At 38.8% G+C, this 27755-nt stretch overlaps 2 protein-coding genes across 3 annotated transcripts in view; one reads left to right on the top strand and one right to left on the bottom strand.

Moving 5' to 3' along the window:
• CCSAP (centriole, cilia and spindle associated protein) overlaps window positions 1-18509 on the top strand; it is a 32243-nt gene extending 13734 nt beyond the window's left edge. The window contains exon 4 of the transcript XR_010068185.1: window positions 18490-18509. The gene's annotated coding sequence lies outside the window, so the exon portion shown is untranslated. The remainder of the gene's footprint in view (window positions 1-18489) is intronic.
• On the bottom strand, window positions 20-25800 carry RAB4A (RAB4A, member RAS oncogene family). 2 transcript variants are annotated; one of them, XM_063306975.1, is made up of 8 exons: window positions 25606-25800; window positions 18030-18110; window positions 16074-16188; window positions 15550-15612; window positions 14345-14499; window positions 9713-9808; window positions 8744-8899; window positions 20-5839 (listed from the first exon to the last, which is right to left on the bottom strand). In XM_063306975.1, the coding sequence occupies exons 1-7, from the start codon at window positions 25634-25636 to the stop codon at window positions 8784-8786; spliced, it is 657 nt and encodes a 218-aa protein (XP_063163045.1). In that variant the 5' UTR covers window positions 25637-25800; the 3' UTR covers window positions 20-5839; window positions 8744-8783. The 2 variants fall into 2 exon arrangements, with proteins under 2 accessions (XP_063163045.1, XP_063163036.1); XM_063306966.1 differs by having other exon boundaries at window positions 20-5853; window positions 8757-8899.
• Window positions 25801-27755: the final 1955 nt, after the last annotated feature.

The raw sequence follows: 27755 nt of genomic DNA, 5'->3' as shown, positions 1-27755 counted from the left end.
GTAAAATAGACCAGATAAATCTTCATCAAATGGTTCCATGTTTATTTTCAGACTAGGAACAATGATCCACATTCAAATGACAATAGGCTGCATGCATAGATGTTAGCAGATGATTTAGCTTGTCCCACAAAGTATATCATTGCAGTATTTATTTTGTATCAATTGTCATAATGCAAATGACATCATTTGCATAACATGCAAATAGTGCATATTGCATAACATGCAAATGGTGCATATTGCATCATTTGCATGATGACATGATTACACAAATTGCCAAGGAAATGGGGTTCACTGCATGCAAAGTCCATTGTATTGAGTTTTCACTATATGCTGAGTTCAATAATAATCTAATATTCAGAAAGTTTATACTTAATAGACAATATGCAGTTTATCAAAATTGCCAATACTTTCCAAGAGAAAATTATATTGGTTAGAATTCAGTATTTGTACCATATTCTCATGTTACCTCTTTTGTCTTCTAAAATAAAACAATGTACTAATTTTAATTTAGCATTGTTTTTCTTCCTACATGACAGAAAAAAGTCCATTAAAGCTGTATTTATTCATCAGTTCACATGCTTTTTGTGGCTGGGCTGACCAACCACAGACACACAGTAAGTTGTATGAAAGTTTTTAAAGAAAACTCCTTTTCAGTTTTCAGGAACATGCTATGGTGCCCAAAAAACAAAAAAAACCCACCACTCTTTATTTTTTTTTGCATTCCCCAAGGAAACTGATGTGATTGTTCTACTAAAGGAAAAAAAACCACTCTAAGATTGGATTCTGAATTAACAAAAAAGAAAGCTGAAATATTAGTATCTAGAAATCACATTAATAAGGACAAACCTTTGGTAAAACAGATCCATTCTATGTAATTATAGCAAAGGACACAGAATCATTGTCTGCAGTATTGCACTTGTCTTCCTAGTTGTCAGGTTTTGCCAAAGCCCTTTGACTTAAGTCATGGTTTGAAATCTGCAATTGCTATATGGGACTGTTCAATAAATATAGTAAAGCATGTCATTTTTACATATTGAGAAAGTACTCTAAACAGGAATTAAATTCAGGAAAATTTAACCGAGTGTTCAGTTACAGCAAGTGAAGGCACGTGTTGCACAATGGAGATATGAAAAGCCTGATTAGCTAGGAAATAAAATTCTTGATCCATACCCTCCCCCAAATAAGCCCACATTAATAAATTTAAACAAAACTTTGTATTTCTTTTGAGTAACATTCCTCTAATGACATTAAGCAGCACAGTAAAATCTTTATAGCTTAGGAACCATGCATTTTTTATGTATACTATGTAAATGCACTTTTATTTTTAGACACAAATGCCAAGTACATACTGTCTTGAGCTCAAATATAACAATGCTGAAACTCCTGAAGTTCCTATTTCTGGAACTAAGCTAACAGAGGTAGCAATTCAGCACCCTTGAATTGCATTAAAAACCTACAGTATTCCAATATGTGAAACTCGGTGCTGAATTCAACTGCCATTTTTAAACTCTTGAGTGGGGAATTATATACAAGGGAAGCACAGGATTTTTCAATGCCATACTTTATTGTCTGGCTCCCAGTTTCCTTCTGGGTACAATTCAAGGTGCTGGTTATTACCCTTAAAGCCCTATATGTCACAGGACCAGGTTATTTGGGGGACCACCTCTCCCTTAGCACATCTGCCCATCCTACCAGATTGGATTGGGCAGGCATGCTCCTAGTCCCTCCCCTTAAATGTCGCCAATCTACGGGATCTAGGAAGTGTGCCTTTTCCGTGTCAGCCACTGCTCTATGGCACACCCTTCCCCAGAGGTCCAGCAGGCCCCCACCGCTTTAACCTCCCAAAAAGCACTTAAGACCTGGCCTTTCCCCCAAGTGCTGGGATAGGGTGAGGCTGGTGGGATGAACTTGTTGTGGGCTGCATGGGAAAGTGTAGCTCTGGTGCCAGGTCTTTGTTTAACATTTTTTTTTTTACTGTAGATATAGATACAGTTTTATTTCTGGGTTGTGAGTCACCCAGAGTTTGGTTCAAGATGGGTGGCTATATAAAATGTTTAACTAACTAACTAAAGAAATAAAATTTCCAAAGGAAGAAAGAAAAGCATATGCAATGGAAAGCTGATAATTGGGAGTTTTAATCCTTATCCAGCTAGTTTCTTCCTCTGTCTAAAACAAAAAAAAATTCTAGTTATAAGAAAAAAAATGAAGGGATTTAGGGAGAATTTGTGGGCATGAAAAAGGATGGATCATATTGTACCTTGCCCTAGAGCTTCCTCTCACCTCTGCATTTAGATTAACTTGCAGAAGTATAGCTGATTTCCATATAAGCAGGTCTGTAGCATATCAATACGAAAAGAAGCAGTGCTTTCAGAACTGCAGCAAGTAGCCAGCTAGTGGTACCAAGCTAACTTTAGCCCCAAAGGAACTGAAGTTCTTATCTAAGCAAGCAACATTAGAGTTTGTGAAATGTCATTTATTAAATTAACTGAGGAAAAAAGAGTAAGAGATCATCACGACTGCTTCTGCACTTGCAAGTAGGGGAGGGGGGAGGGGAAAAAAAGGAAAGAAAGGAACACCCACCCACAGCATCCCTATATGAGTATAAGCCATGATGCAAGGTCTCCATCACAAACACTGCTAACAATAGGAAAGGACATTCATTTCTGCATAGTAATGACAGGAACCCTCAACACTTCTTGTCCTATTTTCACTATCTTCCCCCACTCTTTGCAAGAGTTTCATTTCATAGGCTACCCAGCGTTAAGACTGAAAGAAAACATTATTGTACTTATTCTGCATAATGTTTTAAAAAAACATTACAGCATGTGAATGTTCAGAGGAAAAAAAGTGTAACAGCAATGTGTAGGAAGACTACAAGAATGCCCATAACAACTTCAGAATAGCCAAGACCTGGTTCTGCACTTCGCTGAAATTTAAAAACACAATGTTGCTTTACAATAGTTCTAAAGAGGGAAAGAGAGGACTTCCCATGATACATAATAGACTGATCAGGAGATCCCCTTAGATGGAGACTATTTCCAATCTTCTTTGGATTCTTCTTTTTTTACATTAGGAACTGTAGCATTAGCAAATCCACAATAAAAAGGGGAGACAAAAAGTGCTTCCTGAAAGCCATTTAAAACATCCATGCTGTATGAACTCATGCTATGAACTAAATATACATCAATACAGATACTGCATGCTAGTAAATTTTGCTTTTGTTTCTTTAAATTGGTAAGTGCCAGAATTCAAGTTTTGTTCCAGAGGAACATACTCTTGTGATGTGAATTATTTTTCTTACATCAGCACACTTTACTCTTGCTGACATTAATTTTTTGAAAAATGAATCGCTACAAGTGAAGATTCCCATTTATCTCAAAGCACTATAACAGCCATTTTATACTCTAGTGCAGGGTTTCTCAACCAGGGTTCTAAGGAACCCTAAGATTCTGTGAGAGGTCACTAGGCGTTCCTGGGGAGATCACGATTTAAAAAATTATTTCAAATTCAGGCAACTTCACATTAAAGAGGTCAGTTTCATTCTTTAGTTTAAGAACACTGTTAATGCATATATACAGGCCTACCCATGAAACAAATATATTACTTTTGTAACTTGTGGCCTATATTTGAGCCTGAATGTGCAGGGGTTCCCCGAGGCCTGAAAAATATTTCAGGGGTTCCTCCAGGATTAAAAGGTTGAGAAAGGCTGCTCTAGTGACTAACTTGTTTGTAACCTGTATAATCAATTCAGCTTGACCACAAAGATCAAAACCAAATTCACCCAGATGCCCATTAAAAAATCATGAGCTCCCGGGAGCTATGTTACTGAACTGCAACCACAAAGGGACTATAAATTTGATGGACAGGTACAAATCTCTCTACAAGTAAAGGTATATTTGAACGTTTCATCTGAATAATGCCTTAAATTATAAACCAGAAGGTTACTGGGTGATCTGTGCTATGGATGCATACTGATTATGGAACTTATTCCTAACAGGGATCAATTTAATGCTACTTTTATTTTATTTTAGGTACCAGGCAAAATCTGCCTAATTATGCCTATTATTTTGGTACTCAGTTTAATTTTCCTGTACTGTTTTATAACAATAACCATAATGATTAAAGTATTTAATATCCACTTTAGACTTAACATCTGGCTGCTAGACGTTGCAGCTCTTGAAATATTTCATAGCAATGGAATGGAGTTTTTAGGACTTTCACTAAGAGTTTTTTTCAAGTTGTTTTTTGTTATAAAATGCCCTGGATGGTATGAGGATGGGAAAGCAACATACTAATATTTCTATTAAATAAATTTCAAACAAAACAGCTGATAAGTGAAAAGTGCTTAAATCTTTCCTTGTTGGCTAACCAGCAACCACTGAAAATGACCCACAGCATTAATCACACTCACCGCCTCATTATGGCTGCATTTCAAATATCCATACAAAGAATGTCCATGTGGATTCATCCATTTTGGCTCTAAGGCAGTAAGATTTTTAGCTGACATCAATATTAACATCTACATTCTTTCAGGTATGAGGCAGCTGAAAGGCTGCTTTTTTAGTTGATGATATAGAACCAACAGAACTTTCTTCCTTGCTCAAACACACCAAAACCTTCAGTTACCCAGAAATCTCATATGCTGTTTCAGTTCTCAAAACCAGAAATGTTGCTCTTCAGATATGACAGGAATATTCAAAGAGGCCATTTTTACAGCCCCTTCAGAAAAGTCAAAATTTCATATTTTCAGGTGATTCTAAGAAATGTCCACTTCTCTACTATGAAAGCAAAATGTTTTTCTTTCACAGCGGCACAGAAAGATTTGCATGAGAAGGTGGAGCTTTGTGCAGGGTTAGTACATAAATGGATAACTTTGTCTAGTCCATGTTGCATTTCTAGATTAAACTTCCACAAACCTACAGTTTGTAAGAGGCATAAGTACTGAAGCAATTCCCTCTCAGGGGTAACTATCCTATTTTTCGTGAAAAATTATTTTTTAACTGAGTATAACCTGAACAGACTTATGTATAGAAATGATTTAAATTTTTAAAAAATCAAATAATGGTGATTGACAACTTCAAACACTTCTCTGGAGTGGCAAAACAAGTAGGCATTATCTTTTCACTTGAAACTACAATTCTTAGTTAGTCTAAAATGTAGAAAAAAATAATTTCCCCAGTGAAGTTCAGACAGCAGCAAGCTCTGAGTTCACAATTGTATTTATAGCTTACATTTGACAAAGTGGTAATACATTTAAGAATTTCAAGAAACAAGAACAATTATGCTTCAGTAAAAAAAAAATCTTTTCAGTATGCAGATTAGTAAACATATGACCTAACAGTTTTCAAAAAATAGTTCACGTAAGCCCCTGTAGAAAGTGGCAAATAAAACACTGGCAGTCAATGCCAGTAGCTTTCAATGTCAACTCATAAATAGAAGCTTTTGTAAAGAAAAAAAAAACACCCTGAAACATGATAATGCCTACCAGAGTTAAAATTTTAGCTCATTTAAAAAAAAACAAAAACCAGTGTTAGTGCAATATCATGTCAGTATATCATGCTTTGGAAATTTAATGACAACATTGTATATACACGTGATACACCAGTGTTTTTAAGTAACAATAAGAAACACAAAGATGTAACAGAAAATATTTACGTACAGGTATAAGTCTCAGTATTGTCCACTGTATTACCAAACGTTCTTTTTTGCAGTCTCGCTCTGCCATTCCACTGTACTTTTTTTTAAAAAATACCGTATGTTTTGTTGAATCAAAAAGGAGTTTTAAAAATGCAGAGCCTGGCAGCAATGGCAGTTTTTCATTAATCATCTGAATGGACAGCTGAAAAATAAACAGTATTTCAATGTTAAAAGGTTTAAATTTAGAGGGAAAGGCTGGCAAGTGTAATCAAGGTTAAGATAACTAATGTATGCATTTGTACATAACTTTATCTCCTAAATAGAGTGGGCAATCTGGAGCCTCACGTGATTCTCCAGGTCACATTTTTGTAAAGCCCAGAGATCCCCTAAATTACACTACTAAAATTAATAAGTAAATTGCATTTTAGGAAGGGCATTTTTTTTTTGCCTTTCACTCTTGATAACTATACGGACAAATCCAAGTACAGGTAGTCCTTGGTCAACAACGGTAATTGGGACTGGAATTTCCATTGCTAAGTGATGAGGCTATAAAACATGACATCACATGACTGTGTCACTTTGTGATGGCAATCCCTCCAGTCCCCATTGCCATCGTTAAGTGAGGATTGTAGATCATTAAGCGAGGACCTCCTCACAACTTTCTGCCAGCTTCAGACAAGTCAGTGGGGAAGCTGGCATGAGGATGCAAGTCCCAGGCAGCTCACAAGCAGGCTGGCAGGCAGGCAGGCAAGTGGTTGCTGCTGGGTGGGGGAGGGTGTGTGCAGGGGCCAGCAAGGCGTGAGTGCAGAGGGTCTGGGGGAGGGTGTGTGCGGGGGCCAGCGAGGCACAGTGTGAGCGCCAAGGGTCTGGGGAGGGTATACGGGTGGTTGGTGAGGTGCAACACAGAGGGGCTGGGGAGGGTGCATGGGTGGCTGGCAAGGCAAGGCACGGCAGGGCTGGGGATGATTCCTGCCAGATGGGGGAGGGTGCAAGAAGCCCCCGAGCCATGGCAAGAAGGCCCCAAGCCGCAGCACCTCCCTGCATGTGGCTGGGATGGTAAGCCCAGCAGAAGGGAGGCTGGCGAAGATGATGAAGGTCAGCTGGGGAGGTAGCGGGGCAGCGATCATAAATGCAGGCGGGCTTGAATTGTTATCATGTGGCCACCGGAGCACTGCAACAGTCGTAAGGACTGGTTGCAAGCCCATTTTTTCAGCACTGTCGTAAACTGTGAATAGTCACTGAATGAATGGATGTTAAGCAAGGACTATCTGTAGTTTTTAAGGCAGTATTTTCAGAAGGGGTCTGCCATCGCCTTCTTCCTAGGGCTAAGAGGGAGCGACTGGTCCAAAATCATTCAGCTGTCTTTCATGCTTAAGGCATGACCCTCTTTTATTGGTGCAAAAAGGGAACCTTTTAAAGACTTGTCTTTAAAATTAGAAAAATGGAGGCGGGCTGTGCTATGTGTTGACAGTATGCCATTCTCCACGTTTCCATTGAGTCACTGTCAAGTGTTTATATGTTATGTATATACTATGTGTGAAGGTGAAAGGTCCCCTGTGCAAGCACCGAGTCATGTCTGACCCTTTGAGGGGACACCGCTTTCATGACATTTTCTTGGCAGACTATAGAGCGGGGTGGTTTGCCACTGCCTTCCCCAGCCGTCACCTTCCCCAGCAAGCTGGGTACTCATTTTACCGACCTCGGAAGGACGGAAGTCTGAGTCGACCTGAGCCAGCTACCCGAGAAAGAATCCAGCTTCCGCTGGGATCAAACTTGGGTCATGGGGAGAGTTCCCGGTTGCAATACTGCCACCTACCACTCTGCACCACATGAGGCTTAACATATTGTATACTATGTCTAGGTGTACCTAAAATCACTGTAGGTGATTATGTAAATATTCTAGGAATAATTATTATTTCAAGAACAGCACATTTTAGATCAAGGTGATAATCCTTCAGCATTACTGAAAAATATATCAGAAATTATATCAGCTGTGTAACTCATTAATCAATAGAGGAAAAAAAAAATCAAAAGACAGTGAATGAAGTTCACTGGATGATTTTGGACTGGTTATTATTTCTTCACCTAATACTCAACCCATCAAAATTTACTTTCAGGAAGATAGCATGATAGGGAAAAGGTGACACAGAAATGTGATGGATACTTCAAATGACAAAGGGTATACTCTTCCTTGTGGGAAATAACATGTACTGTGATCTTACTGAATCTTCAAGTTCTTTTATGTTGGTTAACCACTGTTTTAAAATTGTAATACATTTTATGTAGCTATTTATTTTATATTGTTTTCAACTACTTGGACACATTCTTCTGGAAAGTGGAGATAAACGTCTTATAAAACTAAGTTTCTCAGGTAAGAATCTTATAGAGATTATAGTTCAATGCTGATCGTAACTGCAACGCTGAAGTCATTTTTAACACAAAAATAAAGCACTCTTACCAACATTCTATATTCATACTAAGTCTATATTCAAAATGTCCAGACAGAGTAGGAATAAAATTACAGGATTTTTACATTAACGAGTTCATCTCACTTATTGATGTTTTTAACAGAGAGATTTTGGACTAATTATTACTTGAAGTTATTAAGTTATTATTTCAGTTATTAAGTTCAAAAGTGACACATACTAAAATGAATGGAAAGATGGATAAGAGATGGAAGACAAACCTGAAACATTGCTGACTTTGAATCTCAACTGGATTAAAATGGTAACCTCAAAGCAAATTCCTTCTGGATTGACTGTTCTCAACTGTGGAGCCTACACTAATACTAAATAATGGCTTGAAAACTTCAGTCTCAACTTTTTTGTAGTTAAGGATGATTTTTCTCTTTTTAGTTAATTATACACAGATATATGAAATTGTCAAAAAAGTATTAAGTACAAAACTGCCAGAAAGAATGACCCTTCCTAAGATTTCTGGAAGAACTTATGAACCAGTTTCAACTGAAATAATAAGAGGCACTGAAATTAATTCCTGCATTGCAAGCAAATGTATGTGAATGCTTTATGATAGCTTTTCAAAGATTTTTAGTATTGATTACAAACTATTCTTTATTGTACTAAACTGAAGCAAAGGTAATACTAACCTTTTCCCCATAGAACAAGAAGTTTCTCCGTTGCTTGCTTTTAACAGCCACATTCTTGAACACTCTGAGCCTGGGCTCTCCGTGGAGATCTTAGCTGTCTCAAAGCAGCATCTCCATACTGAATTCCTGAGCCCATCCTTTCAGGATCCAGTTCACCTGATAAAACAAAATACAATTTCTTTTTCTTATATAGGTCATAAACCATACACAAGATTAAAAACCATGTTGAATTTAACTTAAATTTTAAGAAGATATCCATCACACTTAAGGAGCATTATATAAAGCAATGACACACAAAGCTTGCATTTTACTTTTAAAACATATACATTTTTCTCCATAACTGTAATTTATGTTAATGAATTTGGGGTATTTTTTTGGTTAACTGCTGTTTAATAATATTCACTAGCCTGATCTATCACACAAAGTGAAAGGGCTTTCCTTCCTTAGTTGAGAGATACAGAGAAAGGGGCAGCACATGATAGTGGGGGTGGGAGATTAGAATCTAAGACTGCTTGCCTTGGCACCAGGTCTTAATGTTTTATGCAACAGTTGGTTCAGAAATATTGTTTGTAAATGTTTTCAGATGCTACATAGAAAAGCTGCCAGCAATGTGTTAAAAAAATCACATCTGTCAATCTGTCAAAAGATTTATATTGACTAAAGGATTTTTCTTTCTTATGACAAATCCCTTTATACAAGGTCTCATAACGAATCTATACACTTTCTGCTCGGAAAATAACTGAGGGCATGGCTTCAACAGAAAGCATTAAATATGACCAGGAATTAAATTTATTACTTGGGTAAGCTTACCTTCCTTAACATCTTTGACAAGACACAGGTTATGGTCAAGTAGAATTTTACAACAAAGAAAAAGCACACTTAATCCAGGAGCATTTTATCATTTCAGAAATCTTGTTTAATCCTAGGTAAAAATATTTTAATGATAACAGAAACTTGGATTATGATTACCTGACTCAATCTTATTAAGTATCTTTCTTGCACATTGTACAAAGGCTTCTTCAACATTCTCCCCTGTCAATGCACTTGTTTCCAAAAACATCAACTCTGTAACAGTAAAAATTAGATAAAATTTGTTTGATCATTGTTCAAAATGACTCAGTAATGCTCTTTCATCTTTAAACGCCATGTATTTATATACGTTATCACATTCTCCCCATACAAGGTTTCCCTGACCAATTTTTATCAATTCTACTTATTGTAGATCCCTAAGACAAGTCTATCTATGTTTACTTAGCAGTAAACCCCACTAAATTCAACAGGACTGATTCCCAGAGAAGAGCATCCAAATACTGCAGCCTACATTGGAGGAAACAAAACAGATTTAGGAGAAAATTCTAACCAGGAAAATATCTTCCATTCCTCAAACTAAGAGGATCCTAGAACATAGATAGGGAAGATCTAGCTGCTAGTCCTTGAACAAGAACCCCTCCCTAAAGCGATGCTCCCATCCAAAATCTTCTCTTTATCACTTACAGCAAGGTTCACATGTACTGGATATTCCAGTACCCTAACCTACATGAAATATCTTCAAGTGGAACACTGCTGTGCACCAAAAGGGGGAAGACAGTATGCAGCCAAGAGGACTAAGAACCATATTTACGTATTCTCAGACTGGACTCTTGCAAGCACAACGTTTTCCCCAGAGAAAATATAACCAACATTGCAAATAGCTGCACTTGCTTGCATTGTATCTGGAGAACATTCCAATGCAACTCTGCTTTGCTATTTATCATATTTATATGGCCACCCATCTCACATGACATGACTCTGGACAGCGTACAGCCCATTTAAAAAAAACAAAAAACTCAAAAAGCACAAAAATTAATATTGTATGAAAAGACTAAGAGTGTCATGTTCATCGTTCCAATGTTCTGAATACATCGTAACGTTTCGCATGTCACTTTCCTGATCCGTGTTTGCTGGGTGGAGATTTCCAGCCGTGCCAGGCTGTAATCTCCTTGCTGTAACTGTGGAATGTATGTTTGGGTTAAGGAATGTGTTCAAGGTTACTTTCTCAGGCCGATGTGGGCAACGGTTGCTAGCACCTGGGAGGGGGTGGTTGCTAAGCGCGAGCGAGGGTGGAACCGGGTTTGAAGCGAGGGTTTTTAGCTTGTATTTGGCGCGCTTTTGCTCATTCTCAGCTTTCTTTGTATCTGCATACTATTCTTTCAATAAATCAGTTATCTTTAAGCACCTGCTTGTGAGACTGAGTTTGTCAGAATAGGCAGCCATTACATAAAGCTTGTCTGAAATTCTAAATTGTCCAAATGTGCTTTTCATAAATCTCAAATTGACTATTTGGGCTATAGAATTTCAGACAAGTGTATTGAAATGGATCCAGCTAAGACTGAAGCCATTCTAGCATGGGAGCCACCACGCACGCGTCGGCAGCTCCAAAGTTTCCTCGGATTCATGAACTATTATCGCCAGTTTATCCAGGGGTCCGTGGGGATAGTGTTGCCCCTCACTGAGCTCCTAAACACTAAAGGGCAGGGGGATACACAGAGGGCAAAGAATTCTGGGGCGTTGTTGAAATGGACGCCCGCATGCCAGGTGGCTTTTGACCAGCTTAAAAAGCTATTCACAGCAGAACCCATTCTACAGCATCCCGATCCTAGCAAGCCATTTGTGGTGCAAGTGGATGCTTCTGATTTCTCCACTGGAGCGCTCCTGCTACAAGCAGATGAGTCGGGATGTTTGAAGCCTTGTGCTTATCTCTCCCGTAAATTCTCTGAGACTGAAAGGCGGTGGCACGTTTGGGAGAAAGAGGCTTTTGCTGTCAAGGCGGCTTTAGACACTTGGCGCCATTTGTTGGAGGGGGCTACCCACCCTTTCGAGGTTTGGACTGATCACAAGCACCTCGAAGCACTCAGTGCACCTCGTAAGCTCAACCCAAAGCAAATCAGATGGGCTCAATTCTTCAGCCGTTTTGATTTTAAGTTGAAATTTATTCCGGGAAGGAAAAACTTTCTGGCTGATGCACTTTCCCGCAGACCCCAGGATTCCAGCACTGTACCTGATGTAGTTGGTACACTGTGGACGGACCCGCAGCCAGACTCGCGCGCAACAGCCAGACGCTTCAATTTCACCCCATCCCGGACGTTTGCCAGTTCCCTCAGACTTCCAACAACAGTTTCTTTCCCAATTGAAATATGACACTTGGTTGCAAGCAAATTTACACACACTTACTTTTGACCGTGATTTTGCCTGGAAAAACGATCGTCTCTATGTACCTGAGACTTTACGCAAAGACATTTTACTCCGTTGCCATGATGACAAACTGGCTGGACATTTTGGGTTTGTGAAAACACTCCACTTGGTTAGACGCCAATTCTGGTGGCCAACACTAAGGCGAGATGTTAAGGAATATATTGCTTCCTGCCCTGTCTGCGCTGGCTCAAAACGGAAGGTTGGTAAGCCCCAGGGGTTGCTCCAGCCAGTGGCCAGTCCCTCTCACCCTTGGGAGGAGATCTCTATGGATTTTATCGTTGCTTTACCTCCAAGCCAGAGGAAAACTGTGATTTGGGTTGTGAAGGACTTTTTCTCGAAACAAGCCCATTTCATTCCATGCGCTTCCATTCCCTCAGCCCAGCAGCTCGCCCGCCTCTTTTTTGTACACGTGTACAGGCTCCACGGGAGCCCCTCCCGTTTGGTGACTGACAGAGGCACACAATTTACCTCCCAGTTTTGGCAGGCTTTTATGAAATTGGTGGGTACCAAACAAGCGCTCTCCACTGCGTCGCATCCTGAGACTGACGGATCTACAGAGGCGCTTAATTCCACACTGGAGCAATATCTGCGTGCTTTTGTTAACTATCAACAAGACAATTGGGTCAATCTCCTGCCCTTTGCTGAAGTCGCCTACAACAATGCAGTGCATCAGAGCACTGGTCAGGCGCCATTTCACATTGTCTTTGGTCGGGATTTTGTGCCCATCCCAGAGCTGCCGCGACCAACGTCTCCTCCATCTTCCCCTACAGACTGGGCAGCACATCTGGGGGACTCCTGGCCTCAAATCAAACAGGCTCTAGTCGATGCCCAAGCTGCTTACAAACGCCATGCTGACACCAAACGGGCACCTCAGCCACCCTTCAAAGTTGGGGATAAAGTTTACCTCTCCACGAAGTTCATTAAATCACCCCAACCGTCTAAAAAGTTGGCACCAAAATTCGTGGGTCCCTTTCCTATTGTGGCTCAAATTAATCCTGTTACTTTTAAATTAGATTTGCCTCATAATCTTAAACGTTTGCATCCCGTTTTTCATTGCAGCTTGCTCAAGCCTTTCCACCAATCTGATCGCTGGCACCCACAACCCTCACCACCTGCTCCCATTATGATTGATGGGCAGCAACACTTCGATGTCCAGGAGATTCTTGATTCTCTACGCCTTCGTTCTACTTTGCAATACCTGGTCCGATGGAAACATTTCCCTCATCCAGAATGGGTTGCTGCCCGCGATGTTCACTCCCCTGTTTTAGTTGCCCGTTTTCATGCTGCATATCCTGCTAAACCTGCTCCTTAATTTGTTGTTTTTTAAGGGGGGCGGTATGTCATGTTCATCGTTCCAATGTTCTGAATACATCGTAACGTTTCGCATGTCACTTTCCTGATCCGTGTTTGCTGGGTGGAGATTTCCAGCCGTGCCAGGCTGTAATCTCCTTGCTGTAACTGTGGAATGTATGTTTGGGTTATGGAATGTGTTCAAGGTTACTTTCTCAGGCCGATGTGGGCAACGGTTGCTAGCAGGGTGGAACCGGGTTTGAAGCGAGGGTTTTTAGCTTGTATTTGGCGCGCTTTTGCTCATTCTCAGCTTTCTTTGTATTTGCACACTATTCTTTCAATAAATCAGTTACCTTTAAGCACCTGCTTGTGAGACTGAGTTTGTCAGAATAGGCAGCCATTACAGAGACAGTGTCAGATTATGCTATGCTATGCTTACTTCTTCCTCACTGAGGAAGAAATTACATAAAGCAGCTAAAGCCCTTTCAAGTGTGGCATTGGTGTAATATGGCTCATTCCTCTGTCTGGGAAAGCATGACACATTCAGAATAGAGCTGAATTTGCTACACACCAGCTGGAGCACAGCAGGAACAGCTCTGATTCCAAGTTTCCAGTGTAAAGAATTGGGGAGCAACAGCACAAAGAATATAAATGTTTTCAAGTAGTGCAGTTCTCTCCATAGAATCCTGCTGCTAACTAGATTTAATTTCCTACTTTTTAACCCTGGAGGCTTTCAGCTATAGCCTTGAATCAAGAGTCCAATTATAGGGTAACGAGCGCATAACAATATAACAAGCATATGACTAAGCAGTTAGAACAGTATATGCACCAAGGCACAAGCCAAAATCCTATATGATCACTCAGACTGGCTGTGTTGTTTTAAACAAAAAAGACACATTCAAGCAGACTGGAAAATAGTACCTGAAAACAAGCAACATGTGGAAAAAGTAAACAAGGAAGACTTAAAAAATTTCTTCCCTAAAGCCTCCATTTCACCCTGAACATTTCTGTGTGTGTATGGGGGGGATTTCATTACAGTCCTTTATCAGGAAAATATTGGAAATCATGAAAACTACTTACCATTTTCTTGAGCAAACCTGGATGCTTCTAGGAAAGTGACTTCCCTATCTCCATCAAGATCCTTTTTGTTCCCACATAATATTATTACAATATTCTGACTTGCTAACATCCTTGCATCTGTAAGCCAGTTGGTAAGTGCATTGTAGGTTTCTCGACTAAATCAAATGCAAAATTATTTTGTATTAATATTTACAACCCACAATACCCTCATAGTAATATTTCACTGTACTTGTATATGTATCTGGTAGGAGTCTGCAAAGAAGCTATTGTACAACAACAAGATACAAAGCTGTAAAGTATTTCCAGGTACAGCTGAGGGTAGACTGCAGCATTTGCAGATGTCACAAAAATATTCAGTGTTACTCTTACATCGAGACCTAGATTAATGCATTATGGGAGCTGAAACTATGATAACGGCAAGATAGCCAGAAGAGCTTAGATCAGAAAGCAAGTAACTGAATGTTGATCCAATGCTTTCAGCTATGATTCCTGGATATATATTTTGTATTCAATTCCCAGGAAGATCTCAGCATTCTGAGAAGCATTTGTAGGATCAAAGAGCTGAGGAAGTTTCTGGTGAGGAGTCACATCGAAGAAAAATTCTCAAAAATAGATAAAACATAATCCATAGATGTTTTTATCTATTTGACTAACCAGTCCAGACAGATTTAATTTTTATCCCGCCTTTATTATTTTTATAAATAACTCAAGGTGGTGAACATACCTAATACTCCTTCCTTCTCCTATTTTCCCCACAACAACCACCCTGTGAGGTGAGTTGGGCTGTGTGTGTAAGACTGGCTCAAGGTCACCCAGCCAGCTTTCATGCCTAAGGCGGGACTAGAACTCAGACTCGGTTTCTAGCCCAGCACCTTAACCACTAAACCAAACTCGCTCTCATCATCAGATGCATGCATGCATGCAGTTAGATACATAGGAAGTTTTAAACAGACTTCCATATTATAGATTAGTACCTGTATCGCTAATTGTCAAAAGCATTGGGGGAGGGAGCAGATTTGAGTGAAGTTACTTTATGGACATTTGTGAAATTAACTTAGAGAGAAGGTATGGAGACAGTGTCCGCTCCCTTGATATATGTGCAGAATACATATCAGCTGTAAGAAAATTCCATATCCCCCAAAGAATATGAAAGGACTACACAGATTTTAGTTGTATCTAAGATTTCTCTAGTATTTTCCTTTTACCTGGTGATGTCATAAACAAGTAAAGCACCTGCAGCACCTCTGTAATAGCTTCGTGTTACAGATCTGTAAAGAAAGAAAAAAAATCACAGTACTTAAAATGACAGTAATTTGAGTTCTACGATGCAGTGCTAAAATTGCAAGCAAAAACTATAGTGCTTGCTTAGGTTTGCACTTGCAGGACAAAACTAGAGTTAAACATCTACGTACTGCACCATTTCAGTAAGAGTATGATTAACTTTCCAGATGTGTTTCCTTTTAGCTGGACTGGGTCAGAATTACTCAGATAATTGCAACACAACTAGGATGCTACTTGTTAGTTACAGCATTTTCTACTGTTATTCAGCCACTGCTGAGGTGACATAAAGCCTATTCTTGTTACTGTTCTATTGGCACAACTACGCTTGGTTGACAATAAAAGTGTTATAAGGTCACAAGAAGGAAATTAGCCTTCACTTTAACAGAAATATTGAAAATACATATATCTTGAAATTGTTTTTCCTTACTTAATTAACATGAAATTATACCTGAACCGTTCTTGTCCAGCTGTATCCCATATCTGTAATTTTACATATTTGCCTCCAACATTTATTATCTTTGAACCAAACTCCACTCCTATGGTATGATTTGAGTCATCTTTGACTATAACAGAAAAAGTCTTAATTAGTACTCAACTCCGGTTAAAAGGCAAGGGTCATAGTTTAAATCTTTATAAATAATGGCAGCTATAAAATATTACTTATTTCACTCAAAACAGTACATTTGATCATTTAATGAAGAACTAAAGTATGGTAGATTTAAATTACATATAACTTAAGGACCCAAACAAGTTACATTACAGTTTATTGTCTTCAGTGTAGAGATGCAAACATTATGGAACTTTTGAAGCCAGGAAAAAGAATAAATGGAAAACCTGAAATACTTAAAAAAAACACCTATACAAATTTAAATTCATTGTGTTATTGTCAGAATATAAAATGCATTACATAAAAGTTGGAATGCTCATAAAGTCACCATGGTGATTTTATTTATACAGTAATTAGATGCTTGGAAACTGAATTAAGTCAGAAGTGACTATGAACTCTAAGAAATAGAACATCTTTGTTTTGCCAAGGTATTAAAAGCTAAAAATCAGAAGAAAATATGAATAGTAAGACATTAAATCTGTAAGCATTCTGGACAGAATATATAATAAATCATAATAGACCAGTATTTTTTAACTTCTGAGCTATTAATTGAAAGATGATTTTATTAAAAGAAACAAACACTGTCTGATCAGTTCACTTTCTGAGCTATCACATTTGCTATCAGTCATTTCTGCTGCTTATAATCCATTTTATCATACTGAATTCTGTCCACTTGCTTAGAGTGAAACAAGTTTTGACACAGAAGTAAACTGGTGTGTTGTAGTGTTAAGATGTGGTCCAAGAGACCAAATTCAAATCTGCCATAAGAGAGCCAGTTTGGTGTAGTGGTTAAGGCATCAGGCTAGAAACTGGGAGACCATGAGGTCTAGTCCCGCCTTAGGCACAAAACTTGCTGGGTGACCTTGGGCCAGTCACTCTCTCTCAGCCCTAGGAAGGAGGCAGTGGCCAGCCACTTCTGAAATCTTGCCAAGAAAACTGCAGAGACTAGTCCATGCAGTTGCCGAGAATCGGACATGATTGAATGACAAGAAAAAAAAACCCTAGCCATAAGGGTCCTTGCTAGAAGTTAAGTCACTCTCTCTCTGCCTAATCTACCTGCTTTCTTCAAGTCCAAGACAGTGTTCATTACACAGTTTTAGTTTCTTTCACCATCACAAACTCCAACAAAACACAGCCATTTTCTTCAAACATTTCTGCCACTTGATCTTGTCAAGACTTCCCTGTTATTTAGCATTAAGTCAAGAATGGCTGATGCTCTTGGGGCTCCCTCTACTTTCTGAAGGAGAAAGCTGTTAGCAAGACAGGGGAGGACATTCTTGGAAAGGTCATGCTTGGCCAAGTTTCTCTCCCAACAAATATTGGAGCAACTAAAGTCCCCCACTACACATCATGTCTCATCTTGGGTGGTAAGGAGTTTCAATATCTGAATTTTTTTTTGTCTTAAGACATTTTTACAGAGTTTCTAAATTTAGCCAACCCATTACTTAAAATCACCTCTATCGTGCTTTAACTGCAAGTCACAATGATACAAAAATGAAGTGCGTGGACTGTCCTACATTCCTTTGGATATACCTCCACAGATTGTTTTGACTTGTAAGGTCATATATCCTGATTTCATAATGAAGACATGAGAGTGAGTTCTAGATGACCTCACATGGTCAAAAAGAAACTAATTGGAATAAATCATACCCTTCTACAACCATGTTCATAGATTTATGGCATACTTAATTAGTAACACTTTTAAAAAATGTCATCATATGAAGATTAGTAAATGCTACTACCTACAAATTCCAATGTGGATAGGATTTTGCTGCAAAACAATGCAATTTTACTTACATTTCTTCTCAATGAACTGATGAAGCAAACAGGATTTGCCAGTTCCAGCGTTTCCAATGACCAAAAACTTAAACAGGAAATCTGTAAATAAAGAGTACCTAAATTAGTATCTTTAAATATAGAACCATTCTATAACTGATATTTTATTTTGTCTTAAAGGTATATCAAAAGGATGCAGAACAGAAAATCTGTTTAGCTGTAATTCAGTAGCTCATTCATAAAGACACTACAACAGTAATCAATAAATATTGAAATAATCAATATTTATACTCAATAGATATCACAGTACTCTAGCACAAAATTAAACAGCTGGAAGATACATTTATTTTAAATCCATGAAGTACAATATCTGATATATAAGAATTGACATAATCTGAAAACTTAAGCTATACAGGTGGTCCTCGGGTAACAACAGTATAATTGGGACTGGAATTGGGCCCCATGCAGTGACCATTTGAAGTTACGACAGCAAAAAAAAAGACAACTTGCAACCAATCCTCATTTTTATGTCTGCTGCAGCATCCCGCAATTACCATTTATGTGCTTTGCAATAGGCTTGCAACAATCAGAATGGAGAAGGCAAAAGTAAAATCTAAGTTGCGGTCACGTGATTTGGAGCTTAGTGACCAAGCTGCCGGTCCCAATTGTGGTCACTAAGTGAGGACTACCTGTATTGATGTTTCTTTCTCCAATTTTAAAACCACAGGCATCTTCTTCCAATCCAGCTTTTCTCAATATATATTCAGCACTATGCTGATGACGCCACAGACTAGCATTTGGTAGAGCAGCCATGAAGGCTTTGGAAAAGATATTCAAACACTATCATGTGTCTATACCTATAAAGACCAGAATCATGCAAGCCATGGTATTCCCTGTGAAATTTTATGGAATCAAAAGTTGGACTTGAAAAAGCAGGAAAGGAAGAGAACTGATGCCTTTGAACTCTGGTGCTGGAGAAGACTCCTAAGAATACCGTGGACAGCCAAAAAACCAAACCAGTGGATTATTGAACTAATCAACCCAGAGTTCTCACTTGAGGCACAAATGACCAGGCTGAAATTATCTGACTTCAGACACATTATGTGAAGACCCAGCTCCTTAACCAATACCGGAAAAGATGGAAGGAAAGAGAAGAAGACAACCAGCAGCAAAGTGGATGGACTCAATTACAGAGGTGTTGAGCGCACTGTTGGAAGACCTGAATAACCAGGTTAAGGAAAGATCCGCATGAAGAAAATCTACCTAAATGGTCACTAAGCGTTGACAGTTGATGGCATATAATCAATCAAAAGCTTGTTGTAAAATGCAAACATGGATTTATATTTGCACAGGCTAAAAATTAACAGGGGCACAGATTTTTTTAAAAAATACATTCATATATCCTGATTATAAACTATTTTGTCATTTCTCATTTTGAAGGGCTAGTATATCGGGTTACTGTGAGAACTAGTTGTTGCCTAATTTAGATAACAATCTTGTCTACAATGAACTTCCTCTATCAAAACCACTGAAATGTTAGAACATGTCATAGGCTCACATGAGTTAGTATAAAAGCAGGGAAAGTTGTTTTTTATTTGTTGCATTTGTTTGTTACATTTCTGGTTTATACAGAATGAGAGATTTTTTAATAAAGATTTGCCATGGCTACTCTGGTCTCAAGCAAATTCATTTCTATGAATTAAGAAGATGCTGGAAATTGTTAACTGTTCACTAATTTTGACAAAAAATTATCAACTATTTCATACAACCCAAAGGAACATTATCAAAAATTTACTCAGTTTTGTTGGAAATAAATATAACTAACCCTACATTAAGCATGAAAGAAGTCTGGAAGTCAGACTGAAGCAAGCAATTGAATGTTATATGGCAACCCCCATGGAAATCTGGAGAATTCTTATCTGCTTCAATGTAAGAAATATATCTTACATTGCAGGCATTCAGCCCCTATAAAAATCTCATGAACACTGCATAAATAGTCTGCAAGGTACTGGAAGGTTGTAATCAAACAGGGATGTTCTTCCATTTTTGGTGGGAATGTGATAAAAATTCAAAATTTTGGAGGAAGGTCTTTAACGAAATGATAGCAATAACTAACCAAAGGATTTAATTCTTACCAAGTTTAGGTAAGAATTGTATATACCAAATATATACAATACATATATTTATTTAATGGAAAGAATAAAGTTACGAAGCACAAATCTTAATGTTTTCCTGCTTTTAGTGAAAGTTAATTAATGCTCACTAATGGAAATGTTTGGATAATCTTTTACTTGAAAAATTATTTAGTAAGACTTGATCATTAGCCCTGCTTGAAAAATTATCTGATGACATTCATGTGCTTAAAAAACAAAGAAGGAAATAATTACTTTTATCAGGACTGGCAGTATTATATCTGTTCCATAAAATATAAAGTGAATATCCTTCAGAATGTATGAACATTTTAAATGGATTGTTATAGGACTAAGGAATTATTTTTAAACAAGCAATGCGCGGAAGTGGAAGAAGACAATAGAATAGGAAGGACAAGAGACCTCTTCCAGAAAATTAGAAACATTGGAGGTAAATTCCAGGCAAAAATGGGTATGATCAAAAACAAAGATGGCAAGGACCTAACAGAAGAAGAAGAGATCAAGAAAAGGTGGCAAGAATATACAGAAAACCTGTATAGGAAGGATAACAATATCGGGGATAGCTTTGACAGTGTGGTCGGTGAGCTAGAGCCAGACATCCTGAAGAGTGAGGTTGAGTGGGCCTTAAGAAGCATTGCTAATAACAAGGCAACAGGAGACGACGGCATCCCAGCTGAACTGTTCAAAATCTTGCAAGATGATGCTGTCAAGGTAATGCATGCTATATGCCAGCAAATTTGGAAAACACAAGAATGGCCATCAGACTGGAAAAAATCAACTTATATCCCCATACCAAAAAAGGGAAACACGAAAGAATGTTCAAACTATCGAACAGTGGCACTCATTTCACATGCCAGTAAGGTAATGCTCAAGATCCTGCAAGGTAGACTTCAGCAGTTCATGGAGCGAGAATTGCCAGATGTACAAGCTGGGTTTAGAAAAGGCAGAGGAACTAGAGACCAAATTGCCAATATCCGCTGGATAATGGAAAAAGCCAGGGAGTTTCAGAAAAACATCTATTTCTGTTTTATTGACTATTCTAAAGCCTTTGACTGTGTGGACCATAACAAATTGTGGCAAGTTCTTAGTGGTATGGGGATACCAAGTCATCTTGTATGCCTCCTGAAGAATCTGTATAACGACCAAGTAGCAACAGTAAGAACAGACCACGGAACAACAGACTGGTTTAAGATTGGGAAAGGAGTACGGCAGGGCTGTATACTCTCACCCTACCTATTCAACTTGTATGCAGAACACATCATGCGACAAGCTGGCCTTGAGGAATCCAAGGCTGGAGTTAAAATCTCTGGAAGAAACATTAACAATCTCAGATATGCAGATGATACCACTTTGATGGCTGAAAGCGAAGAGGAACTGAGGAGCCTTATGATGAAGGTGAAAGAAGAAAGTGCAAAAGCTGGTTTGCAGCTAAACCTCAAAAAAACCAAGATTATGGCAACCAGCTTGATTGATAACTGGCAAATAGAGGGAGAAAATGTAGAAGCAGTGAAAGACTTTGTATTCCTAGGTGCAAAGATTACTGCAGATGCTGACTGCAGTCAGGAAATCAGAAGACGCTTAATCCTTGGAAGAAGAGCAATGACAAATCTCGATAAAATAGTTAAGAGCAGAGACATCACACTGACAACAAAGGCCCGCATAGTTAAAGCAATGGTGTTCCCTGTAGTAACATATGGCTGTGAGAGCTGGACCATAAGGAAGGCTGAGCGAAGGAAGATCGATGCTTTTGAACTGTGGTGTTGGAGGAAAATTCTGAGAGTGCCTTGGACTGCAAGAAGATCCAACCAGTCCATCCTCCAGGAAATCAAGCCAGACTGCTCACTTGAGGGAATGATATTAAAGGCAAAACTGAAATACTTTGGCCACATCATGAGAAGACAGGACACCCTGGAGAAGATGCTGATGCTAGGGAGAGTGGAAGGCAAAAGGAAGAGGGGCCGACCAAGGGCAAGATGGATGGATGATATTCTAGAGGTGACGGACTCGTCCCTGGGGGAGCTGGGGGTGTTGACGACCGACAGGAAGCTCTGGCGTGGGCTGGTCCATGAAGTCACGAAGAGTCGGAAGCGACTAAACGAATAAACAACAAACATAGAATGTATCTGTGCATTGCTTTTTAAAATATCCTTAATTCTAGCTTCACTCATCTTTGCCAGATAGTGGAGAGTTAAATTGAAAGATTGATTATATATCAGAAAGTATTTTTGCATCAAACATTTTAACTTTTTTTTTAAAAAAAGGCAAATTAATGTAGGTAAGATCACAGCCCTAAATTTTGAACTCTCAGTGCCTTTTTTTGTATTCTTTTTATGACTTTAATTTTCTGGGAGTCCATTATCTTAAAAACACCCAGTGAAACAATTACTTTGGCACCATAATTTATTATCCTTCCTGGGTTCACTGCCATGGAACCACTAGACACCAGGAAAAGGAATGTGTGCTTTCTTTCTGGCATGTTTGTTGTCACTCTCGCCAGAAGCCTTTCTTGCATTTCATTTGGCCGACATGACAAAATGCTATTTCCACCAAATGAAATTATTTGATTCCAAAAGAGATGATAGGTTCCTTGACAAAGAAAGCAATTCACAGAACTTACTGCTTCAGTTTTAAATGTTCAACTCTGAACTGTTTTCCCACATGGGACTAAAAGCTCTAAAAGGCATTTCATTACAAAGTTTATTCTCTCTTTTTCCTCAATGAAAAAAAAGCTTTGAGTTCCAAGATATTGTTGACCTGGGAAAAAACTCACAAGAAGGATTTTGCATGCTGAATGTATGATCATTTCCCGAGAACCCAAGTGTTCATAACAAACATGTTTTAGAAATATGAAGTTTGTAAAATACAGCCATCAAACTTTTACATAATATTTGGAATAATACTATTTGGAATATAGAGAAAGGAGTATTAAACATATAACTGCATAATGTTAAAATTAAATTTAACAACATTATTTAAAGTTTAAAGCTGTTTTTGAATTATGAACATACCATAAATCAAACAAGAGTATCATTTTATACCATAATTCACTAATGTATTACCTGATATAGTCTGTCATCAGTTCTCTTAAACTTAGAAATTTTATGGTTTTTATTCTTTCTTAATCATAAACATATTTCACCTAAAAACTTTTGAAGATATAAACACCAGGATTGCAGCCTCATGAAAGAAATCAGACAGGGAAGGACAGAAAACTGAAACAAAACAAACTCTGTATATTATTTCCACCTAATTTGTAGGTAATAAAATTTAAAACCAGGAAACAGAAATTTCTGCTAGCTTTGGATAGAATAGATTATCACTGTTGTGCTTTGTTGCTGCCCAAAGTTCCTTTCCCAAAATGAATTAATTCCTTTTACCAAGAGGACATCTCTTTTCCACTTTAGACCCCACATAACCATAAAACATGCTCTGGAGATCTGAAACTAGATTTGAGTATGGGACACTGTATAGAAAGAAGAGAAGTGGTAAAAATCATACTGATTGAACTGATGTCTGCTTATGTGACACTGGTTTTGTTCTTCTAAATCTTCAAGCTATAATAAAACCCAGGAACACCTCTAACAGATTCCAACTCAATATTCAACCCTCTAGAATTTCAATGCATTTTTAAGAACATGGGTTATACACACTGATGTGAAAGGAAACAAAGAAACTGTGCCTCTATAATAAAGGACACTAATTCTCAGAATCCTGTCTGACTCATAAACAGAACAAATACTAATGAAGAATGTTGACATAGGAAAAGAAAAATACAATAAACGTTCTCTCTAAATAGCACATCCAGCAACTTACTTTCACTGCTGAGAGCACTGAGCTATGGTGATATCTGGCACTTAGCAATGAAACTACACTACTGTTTTGTTCAAGAAAGTGAATGAAGAAAACGTGGAACATGCAGCACTTATTTTATATAGACAGTTGAACTTTTGTATCCTGATACAGTTGAATAATACTCAGTCCCTAGTCTTGTTTTCTTATTCTCTTGATTATATAGGCACAGTATTCTTTCATTTTGAAACTTATGATACTGCAAGATCATAATACACCACATTTGAAAACTACTGTTACCATTATTTAATAATTTTTCCATTTGTACAGAAATTACTTTCTCCTTTACAAACATGTAACAATTAACTTGGGTCTTATGTTATGGTCAGAGGCTGTATCCTATCACATAACATAACACAAAGCAAGTGGTGAAATGTAAACTAAAAATGTTCAATGAGAAGAAATGTTATGAGCTGGGATAATTTAGCTTCCCTGAACAGATAAACTGACACTGGTTAGAAGTTTTACAGTACTGTCAGTTCTTTGAGGTAGGTCTGGTCAAGGAACAAGCATGGCAGGGATTCCAGGAATACCTTTTATTGTAGTAAGGCAGAATAATACCTTGAAAGCTTGTCCAATTTTCTCTCTGGCCCACTATTTTAAGTTTTTTTCACACTTCTCACTATCTCAGGACTATGTTATCTCTTCTCCAAGTCCCCTTAATGGCCAGCTCCTTCCTTCCCCTCCCTTAACAGCTTTCTCATATCTTCCGCAAGGTCAGCTCTAAATTCCTTTACAGATATAGAGCTTACTACATAGCTACATTTATTATACATACAGGATTAAGCATTTTTAAGGAGCCATATGCAAAAGGAAGTCTTTAACTAGTTATGTTAACTGGAAATTTCTACTTCATCCAGAAATACAAAATATATTTCACAACCTTATTTTTCCCAAAGCCCAAACCACTACCTAATACTGTGACAATTTTCATTTGAACTAGTAGCAATAGTAGCAATTTCGACTACGAGGTGAGACCTGTTATTGGGTCACAGTCTACCTCTAACCTAAGGTGGGTTGCAACCCAAACACCACCACAATGGATACAATGTAAAGCTTCATCTCTAAATGCATCCTTGGTCGAAGTTGGATCATGGGTTATTAGAAAAGGTTGAAAGCAACTGTCCCTAATATGGAGATAGCAGAAGTGATAAATCAGACAGGTCAAAATGTAAGGAAGCACACAGTCTCGCCCATTTCGAAAACCCAGTTTCAAACAAACAGTCAAGGTCTCCACAAGCCCCCTCTACCTTTTCCCTTCTTGCTTAATAGCGAAGAGCTGAAACCCTTCCCCATCCCACCCCAAAGGGGAGGAGCATGGGAAGAGATGCGCTGGGCTTTCGCGTCTCCAGGCGTGATCCTCTCACGGACAGGAAGCACCTTACACTCGTCAGAAAGCAGAAGGACGGCTTTATTACGCACAGCACATCCCCGGCGAGCCAATGGAAAGGATCTTCCGCTGTTACGGACGGCGTAGTGCTGGAGCCCGTTTTTCTGCGGCAGCTTTCTCCCCGCAGCTCTCTAGGGAGCAAAGAAGGCAGACCCTTCGCGGCCCCTCTCCCTCCCTCGCAGCCCAACCCTAGGCGACCGCTCCCTACCGTAGGTCTCGGACATGGCCGTCTGCGACATTTTGGGAGCGCCCCCGACGCCGCCCGGGAAACAGAGCCTGCCCGAGCCTCAGTCAGGCCGCAGCCCGAGGCTCCACCTCTGGCCCTTCCCCTCGAACCAGGCACCCAGGAGAGAGGACGGAGGCGAGGACTTCAACCTCCCGCACGAAAGCGTGCCTCTCTACGCCTGCGCACGTAGCTCCTCCCCTTTTGCTCCGCCCTTCGGGGCGCCGCCTGCCCATGTGCGCAGGCGCGCTGCCCCACCAACGGCTGTCTTTCTCTCTCTCTCTCTCTCTGTCGTGGTCATCAAAACAAAGCGCACGTGCGCGGCGGCTTTGAAATCTGAGAGCGCCGCTGGTGGAAGGGAGGGGCAGATTGGCTCGTGAGGATTAGCACGCGTCTTTTCTGGTGCTCGAACAAGCAGATGTCGGCTGCTGCTTTGGGGGGAACGGAATTGGAGGGTAAAGGGTAGAACGACTGAAGCTGAGTTTTTCTTTGGAAAAGCAGGAATTCATTGATTTGATATGCTAAAGCAGTGTTTTCAAACTTGGCAACATTAAGATGTGTGGACGTCAACTCCCAGAATTTCCTAGCCAGCATGCTGGGAGTTGAAGTCCACACATCTTAAAGTTGCCAAGGTTGGAAAACACTGATTACATGAATAGTTTAACATGGTAGCTTCACATACATAGATTAAACTTTAAAGCAATCTTGTAAACCAGTGTTTTTCAACCTTGGCAACTTTAAGACATGTGGAGATCAACTCCCAGTATTCCCCAGTATTCCCAAGGTTGAAAAACACTGTGCTTAAGACCGTTAGGGTTTCTTTTTTTTCCTCCACATAATCTCACAGGCAATTTCTTGTAGGAACAAATATATGGGGCACGTTCCCCTTTAGGCAATGATGGAGAATGATGATAAGTGTTGTTTTAATTCCACTTTTTAACAGCCATGTCACAATATGATTAGGGCCTCCTTCATGCTTTTTGCATTTTACCATTCTCTCTTTTTTATATTATGAATTAATTTACATATTTCTATGAAATATGTATAAAATCAAGCAAAAATACTTCTTTGTGTAGTGTGTATTTCAACAACAGAAATGTGATTTCCAAATATTTGTTAGATATCAATTTGGATGTCATTAAAAGGAGAATACCAAGACAATTGCTTTTAAACAAGGTGTCGATTGCTACCATACCTCTTGGTAGTTAAATAAAATCTCAGACATATCCTGCTTCTCCAACACAGTTTGGAAACACCAACTCTGCACCCATCCACTATTGCCTTCTTTCTCATTTGATTCTGTTCGCATATTTTATAAAGCATGAATTGCTTAATCAAGATTAAGTAACATAATATGGCTGATTTCATACAGCATATTGAACTGCAAGCAAATAAACTACTGTATATGGCTTATTATGTTATATGAATATAATCGTTGTAATCAATATGCATCACTTTCCTGGCTGCCATGGACATTCAGTAGATATTGAGATGACTTCACATGTGTTAGGGCTTTGCTACACAAATAACACAAATTAAGTTATTTGTGTCAGTCATGGCATGATGTGAATGATACACAGCACACCCTTTTTCTCATTTGCATAATGACATCATGTCACACATGATGACACCTGCTCCCTCTTTGCACCCCCTGTGGACACCATGTTGCCTGATTACTTCTTCTGATATCATGGTGAAAAGCAACCACAATAGCTTTTCACTGGTGCTGCTGCTATTTTTAGTTCTACGCATAGTGATATGTATAAAATAAGAATGACAACAGAGACAAGGCTAAGCAGAATAAAGAAAACGACTAAGCAATACTAGGCCTTGAAGGATTATTTACCAATTGTTGAGGAATAATAACAGGAGAAAGGATTGATGTCTTGTTCAGCTTAGGGCTTTCCAGTGGCATCTGGCTTGGTCACCATGGGAAATATGTTAAATTAAAAGATTTTCCTATATGATCCATCAGAACTCTTTTTGCATTTTTACTCATAATAATAATCTTTAGTAACATAAAATAAACCATAGCAAGGATGATATAATGCTAAAAAATATAGGATTTTGTGCATTTATTATTATTATTATTATTATTATTATTATTCAAATTTTATTACTGCCCATCTCCCCCA

This window comes from Candoia aspera, chromosome 1 (genome assembly GCF_035149785.1).
Source record: "Candoia aspera isolate rCanAsp1 chromosome 1, rCanAsp1.hap2, whole genome shotgun sequence".
NCBI lineage: Eukaryota > Metazoa > Chordata > Lepidosauria > Squamata > Boidae > Candoia > Candoia aspera.
Note: the sequence above shows the minus strand (reverse complement) of the source record. Positions and strands in the feature narration are given on the sequence as shown.